Source organism: Anopheles aquasalis, chromosome 2 (genome assembly GCF_943734665.1).
Source record: "Anopheles aquasalis chromosome 2, idAnoAquaMG_Q_19, whole genome shotgun sequence".
NCBI classification, from domain to species: domain Eukaryota; kingdom Metazoa; phylum Arthropoda; class Insecta; order Diptera; family Culicidae; genus Anopheles; species Anopheles aquasalis.
This window is the reverse complement of record NC_064877.1, coordinates 74,260,647-74,268,146: the sequence shown is the minus strand read 5'-3', so window position 1 is coordinate 74,268,146 and position 7,500 is coordinate 74,260,647. Positions and strand designations below refer to the sequence as shown.

At 50.2% G+C, this 7,500-nt stretch overlaps 1 protein-coding gene across 2 annotated transcripts in view; it reads left to right on the top strand.

Moving 5' to 3' along the window:
* The window catches only part of LOC126569161 (bone morphogenetic protein receptor type-1B), a 102,523-nt gene that overhangs the window by 75,952 nt on the left and 19,071 nt on the right, over positions 1-7,500 (top strand). The window contains exon 1 of one of the 2 annotated variants that reach the window (XM_050226082.1): positions 2,063-3,540. The exons of the other annotated variant lie outside the window; for it this stretch is intronic. Coding sequence (XP_050082039.1) covers positions 3,507-3,540 — 34 coding nt within the window. The 5' untranslated portion in view covers positions 2,063-3,506. Of the gene's footprint in view, positions 1-2,062; positions 3,541-7,500 lie in introns of those variants that run through there. 2 annotated transcript variants of the gene reach the window in all.

The window sequence follows — 7,500 nt, the reverse complement described above, 5'->3', positions numbered from 1 at the left end:
ATTGCTTGCTTGCTTGCTTGCGGTGTGTATGCTGCTGCTTTGGTTGCTGGTAGTCGGACGTGATCCAGCCATGAGAACACTGGATCCCTACCTCGCACTTGGCACCTGTTCGCTCGTGGGTATGTCGGATGGATGGAAAGGTAGTCGATTTGTTAGCCGTAAACAGGTGGTACTGAGCTTTTGGGGTATCGCCGTTTCCATATGCTACGTACGTGATCATTTGAATCGCCTGTCGTAAAATGGTTTCGCTCCGGACCAACAGAAGCACTTGGAAGGTTCCATCTTGAATGCATAAAACTATAAGAAACCCTTCGCTCCCATCGAATTAGACGACTTTGCATGTCTTTGCTATGCGTCTTCCATCCTTCTGGCCAATCGCCCAAACCAGACAGACAGCCAGACAGATATATCAGACGCGGAAAGCCGTTTTTAAGGACGGGTGACACTCACGATCCCTGGGGTGTGTCTGCGTCGACGGTAAAACTCTTAAATCGAAGCAAAAAAAAACACTAAGAATGCTAGTTGCGCGACAGACAGCACAACCGACAACGACCGAAAGAGCGGACCACGGCGGCAATGTAGGAAGGAGAACGTCCTGAACGGAAACGAAACGGAACAGCGACCAACCGCGTCATGCAGAGGCCGCCTTTGCTGCTGCTGCTGCTGCTGCTGCTGCTGCTGGTTGGCTGACTCTTCGATCAAAAACCTCGAGAGGAAAACAACTATTTTTAGGACATCCGAGACACTCGGTCTAGCCGCGCAGATTGAGCCGCTGTTGCGCTTGTTGCTGTTGCTTGTTGAGCTGGCGGCAATGATCGCGCTTAATGTGTGTTGCCCACCCTTTCGACCACTTCTTTTCCCTAACCGCCCCCCCCGTGCCTGTGCCACCACGAAATCCAAAAGGAAAGTGCCACGAAGACGGATCGCTATCGTCGATTCGAAGCGGCGGATAATCTGTGTCGTCTGTCGGTAATCTATTTTTGCCAAATACACAACAATATTGCTCACCGGTGCCGTGGCAGATTCCAACATCACCACCACCAGCCAATGTCCCCCAAAACGTATTCTGGCGATCCTCTTTTCGACTTTTTTCGATTTTTTTTGCTGGTTGTCTTGACGACAACCACTGTCGAATCCCTCGCCCTCCATCACCCTTTTGGCCGATATATATTCAAATCCAATGCTGTGGGGGCTGTGCGATCGAAATTTAAATTCTGTCCGAGTCGGTTCGGACGAGGCGAGTTCTGTGTCCCCATTCTCCACCCACAAATCATTTTTACGCCAGACGACACAGCGCTCGTGCGCCAGCCGCTTCCAGACCGCTGTGTCCATCCTGGATCATCATAGTATGCTATGCTGCTTATGCTTTCGCGCCGATGATCTCGTCCCCTGCACCAGTCTCTGCAGCATCGATCATCCAGCACAACACACCACGGCCACCTCCTGTGGGCGCGAAACAGTCGAAGCGAGAAAGCATCGAGAAAGCGTGCGCCGGAAAGGGATGGTGGACGAATGTTTATGTTTTATCGCCCCAAAGCGATCTTGGCATCACCAGCGGACAGACAGCGGGGTGGAAAACGGGGAAGGGGAAGAGCAGCAGGCAGGCGCGTACGCGGCCGTTTATTATTTATAACACATATTTATAACGCTTTCCGACCCCGCCGGCTGCCGTGGCGAATCTTCTCAAGAATCAGAATCCTCGTGCCCGCCCGGGGGGGTGTGGGGGTGCAGTGCAGGAGCGCTGAACGTTCGTTCTTACCTACCCACCCACCCAACGCACCTTCTATCAATTCTACCGAACGGTGTTCGGCTGTTCTTCGGCAACCGATTCGACGCGAAACGAGATGGCGCATCTCTCCATCCCGTTCTCGTGCGTAGCATACGCCCGGTGTATGAGTGCAGTATCGCGAGCATAACAAAAACAGGCGCTGCTAGTGTTGGTGTCACCGTCCGTGGGTTCGAGCGGGTTGAGATTTCTCGACGGCTCGGAAGCTCTCTACTCCCGGCTCTCTCGCTGGCGACTCTCGTCAGTCTCTCTTTGTCTCTCGAGGTTCGAGGAATCGATTTTGTGACCGCCGTGCGTGTCGTCCTCCGTGTTTCGCGAGTGCGCATAAGCATCAGAAGCAGCAGAAGCGACCATCATCCGCCTATGCCGCCTTTTTTTTTGGCAACAACCACGACGAGCATGATCCGCAACAATCGACCATCGGAACACTAGAAAACGAGACATCGTCGCCACGGTGTTTGTAGTGTGTTTTGTGCCTCACACGGTGTTGTCGTCGTCGGTTGCCCCGTCGAAATTACGTCATAGTGTTGGGGGGATTCTCGACATCACCGACCGTGTCGAGTAGCGAGAACAGTTTCTCGAGTGCATTCTAGTGTGTTTGTTGGGCGAGAGAGCATCATCAATTAGGAGTTGTTCTGGTCGTGATTGAATGACGCCGCAGCTACTACAAACCGTGTTTGAGTATCGCGCCAGTAGTATCACACGACCCGGTCATCGATTCCCACGAAAACATTCGCTCGGTTTGGGGTGGCGTGGATGCGAATTCTGACAGCTGCAGCTCACACCCTCCCCCACTATTCGGTTCGCATCGGTTGTGACAACTCGCGCCAATCGATAAATCGTTTGCGAGAGGGAAAAACGAGGAGGAAAAACATCAAAACAATTCCATCCATTCAGAGTTCCATCGGGCCACCGATTTGAAGAAGCAACAGGCCGCTGGTTCGCTTGATCGATAGTTAACGGTGCTGATAAGGATACGCGCCGCCGCCGCTGGCTGCTGCTGGTGCGCCCTCTAGAAAGGTCTCGCAGCATAATTAGCCTCATCAAGTAGCCCGAGGGATCTTGTGGCTGTCGCGTGATAACGCGTGTGTGTTGTTTGGTGGAAGATTACGGGGGGAAGGCCGTGATTTCGCGACGGTGAATTTTCTAATCGGCCTCCCGTTCGAAAAGAAGGAAGAAAAGTGCTTCCCGGAGGAAAGTGTGTTTGTGATGTGATGAGGATGCGTGGTGGTGGTGCTGCTGTGGTGTAAAGTGTTCTCTTTCGGTGCCATATCGCTTTTTGAAGTGTGTCGTCAGATCGCTGCGCGTGTGTCGTTCAATCAAATTAGCAACCAGCGTAGCAGGCCGCAATCGCTCGGCAGAGAGAAAAAAAAACAAAACAAGAAAAGTGAAATCTAAGGAGCCGATCGCCGCTGCGTCGCCGAAGGTGTTCAACAGTTAACGACCCGCCCGGTAAATGATATAAAGCGAACGAAAACGAACGCCCCCAGATAAGCGCAGGGAGGCCGGCGTGCAAGCACCGAAAGCTAAGGGGAAACAAATCAGAAAAAAACAGCCAGCCAGCTAGCCAGGTCGAGGTCTGCATCTTCTTCGACAACAGGGCACGTACCCGCGAGGAACGGTCCCAGAGACACAAGAGAATCCCGAGACGACGAGCCAGCCGAGACCGCACCGCGCAGAGGAGGAAGGTACCCGGCAGCAACAGCGCAACCCAACAGACATGGCGCCGAAATCGAGAAAAAAGAAGGCCAACGGTAAATAATAAATTAGAAAAATATATATTTTTCCCTTCGCTTTGGCTGGTGGTGGCCTTTGGGCGGCAAACCCTCGCAAGCGCGCGGAACCTTTCTGCTGTTTTCCACGATCCGCACACACGCCGTGTTGTTGTTGTTGTGGTGGCCGCGTGTTATTCTGGTTTTCCAATCTCGTGCGCTTGCCGTTTGTTTTTTTCTTATTTTGCGCTGCCCCATCGTCCGCCCGCGGAAAGTCTCATTGTTTTCCTTAGAATAACCACACTCCTTCTTGCCAGGGGGGAGTTGAAAGGGGTGGCAGGAAGAGGTAGCCTGGCTCCAGCCGCAAGAACGGTGCGCGTGAAGAAGAGAAGAAAATTACATTTGCCAGGCCACAAACGGGGCGGAGGGAGAGATGAAACGAACGCTCTGCTTATACCACTCCAGTTATCATTCTCAAGGATCGTTTCAAGGGTTTCTTCTTTCGTTCCTTGAAAAATAGCTGGAAGTCGTGAGTCGTGTGCGTCGTCGTCCGGGCACCGTACCATTTCTTTGCCAACGCCTGGTCGCGACAGAGCGCACGAGGAGGGAAAAATGGGGGGCAGGAGAGACTGGAAGGGGAGCGGTTGCATTAATTCGAACGAATCATATTTTATAATCGCGATTTTATGATTAGATGTGAAACCGGGCCATGCTCGCTTCGCCTTCTACTTTTATGCTACATCGACGCTCGACGTTGGTTGCTTTGCTCTCTCTCTGGTCGCTTTTTCTACCGTTTCTTCTCATCTCTCATCCTGTTGCATTTCGTTACGATCCCGATGGAGCATTCCTGTTCACTATGATTACTTTGATTTCTCTATTCCTTTCCGTTTGGAGAACAAATGTCACAGATTATTAATGTCAGAAGAAGAAAAAAACAGTCTCTTCCCCCTTGGCCTCGGTGCAACATCATTTTTGAAAAACGAAGAAGAATCGTAGATGGATCGTGGCGTGCTCCGGTCGGTGCACGTGAGAATGTTTTTAATTAGCCAAAGGATGTGTTTCCCTTTCCGTCTTGAAAAACAAAACACGCCATACCAACAATTCCACTGCCAGGCCATTCCATGTTGTTTCACTTGACTTTCGATTCCCGTGGAAGGTTTTCTTGGATCTCATTTCGATGCGTCCTCCTCCCGTTGTGTGTGTGCATGTGCGTGTTTCCTCAAAGATAAGGAAAGTGATTATTTATTCCGGGATGGTTTTTGGAGGCAACGATTGGGGAACGATTCTGGTTTCTCCCGGTCCCCGTCTGGGTCTCTGGCGTCGTCGTCGTCAGTCGATGATCGAGGATCGAGCTCGTGCTTTCCGGGTGCACAGGAAGACGATCGTCGACAATCAACAACGGTGGATCGTAGTCTGGCCTTTCGCGGGAAAAGTGAACCCACTCGCTGCCTCATTGAACATTCGCTTCTCGTTCGTTGACCGGTGGAGAGCGTCCAGAAATAAGCGAAAATGAAATGCATCATTTCTCTTTTTGGTTGCCAACCAGACTTAAAGAGTTGCATTCATTTCCTGCGTTTCGTTTCCCAGCAAATCCATGCCAATGTTACTTTATAAAAATTAAGTTCCATAACTTTATTCTGGTGAAAGATGATATTCGTATTTCTGTTCAAAACGTACACAGCTAAAAGAAAGAATTATGAATGTTTCCACAATTCCGGATCGCAATCGTTGTCCTTTTTTTCCTTTTCGTCCTTGAAAATGGACAGAAAAGGCATTCTGTCTTCTCGAACAGAAATGCTCGCCGAACGGTGTCGACACACCGGACAGGGACACCAACAAAGGGCGCAGGAGGATGATGTGAAGCAAAGACAAATGTCCGCAAATGCATGTCTGCAGCCCACCAGCACCAGCGCGCGCAGCCTGTGATCAATGCGTAGCTCTTGCAAAAGATCTGCAAGAAAATCGTAAAGACAAACCATTACAGCGGCAGAACGAAGAGCAGCAGCAACAACATAACGGAGGACAAATAGAAAGAGAGAGAGAGAGAGAAGAAAACAGGGAAATTTGTGCCAAAGAATCATGCTTCTGGTGCCAGCGGCCGGACACCAGGCCGAAATGGTGCGAAAACAGATGAATGCCACCAACGGTTTTTGGGGGAACCAACAAAAAAAAAAAAGAATATAAATGACGCCCAAGAAATGTGCGTCCTCCCGGTGGCCACAGGGGATTTTCGAGGGAAGCCGAGAAGAAGCGACAGCAACGTGTCGTCGCCGGAAAGATGCGGAATTTATTTACGCTTCTCTGGACACGGACGACTGCGGGCGGCTGCAGCGTCGGCGATCCTTGTCTTCCGGGGCTACGCAAAAAGGGAAATGCGAGCTGAAATTCTTCTTCGCATCCAACGCTTCGGCCTTACAACGCTTCACTTCATTGCTGCACACACATGCACGCCAGCGCCTCGTTCAAGTAGAGGACATTCGATATTCGAACCGTTTTTGGGCGCAAACGGGCAGGCAATCCCTAGAAACACCATCGTTTCACTCGTGCTGCCAGCGCTCATGGCCTGTGGCCTGGAGTTGTAAAATGCATTCTGCCGGACTCCGCTTCCTTCCCTGGAGGCGTACAATTTCAACAATATTCGTCGCTTTGGTCGTCTTGGGTTGCTCGTTTTGTGACCGTCGGTTCGAACTTCTGGCCGACTGTTCTCTCTGTCTCTCTTTTTGGCCATCGCTTGCTTCTGTGTCGCTGATGCTGCACAGCATATCATGATCTTCCTCCTCCAATTCCCCCGGGCGAGTGTCGGATACAATGATGCAATGGACTGAACTGGAATTGAATGGACTTGGTTGGCTGACAGTGCAGCACAGCATGTAACGTTTCTAGTTTTCACAGTTCCCCACAACCAACACACTATGGTTGTACCACTCGAAGGGTTCTCTGTTTCCATAGGATACCAATCGAGAAGCCAATAATCCTGTCCCGCAGGCGATGGTCGATTCTCGTACACGGCCGTCTGTTTCCACGGGTTCGGGATTTTTTTTTCTCGGGTGAACGCGCGTTTCACTTTTCAATAAATTAGAAAAATGCTGTGGCCCCTCCTCCAATTACGAATCGTCCTTTTTTCCATTTTGGGCCTTTTTGGGTGTAAAGTGTCTGGTTCTCCTTCGTTTCCCTTTTTTCCACTTGGTTGCCCTGGATCCGTTACAACACAACCAACAAAAGGGATTCGATTGCAAGGTGGTTCTGAGGTTTCCGAGAGGTATAAGTCGTTTCTTATCCCTCCTGGGACGATATTCTCACCAACACCGGAAACACTTGAAACGTACTGGCGCGGATGGCGCTCTACACTGACTCGAAACGCAATACCTCGTAATGTAATGCAGATGGAATACTTGCTTCACATTATTTTCCCATATGATCGCGAGCTCCTCTCTTGCCTTTGCCTGCCCCTGCTGTCTTTTTCTTCATTCTCGTTCGATCGCGCTCTATAAACCGACATTTTTTATTGTTTTGTTGATGGTTTGAAACCGTTTGATCTCTCGGCAACGAACTTGCTGCTGCCAAACAGACAGATAAACAGATCCCGTCCAAAATGACGAGTATAAATAGAGGATGCATTCCGAGCCGAGTTTTCCTCGAATGTGATCGCGTAATCGCGTGGTGGGTGTGTTCTGCTGCACACATCTGGTGGTGCGTTTACTCACTTTTCCGATTTACATTTCGTTAGATAATCTTACCGCATCAAAAACAACGTTTCAGTTTCACAATTTAGGATCTCGATTGCCAGTTTTGTCAACCGAACATGTCTGCACAGTTTCTGTGTCTCCCAGCCAAAGATTGTGCCGATAACGAACACGAAAAAATACGATATGCTCTTGATACACAATATCTTGGCAGATTACAATCACATTCCATTTTGGCACGAGCCCTGTTTTTTATCGACATCGTCGCCATCGTCGTTATCCCCGTTGATCACCTTTTCACGGCCATATTTGGTCAGGT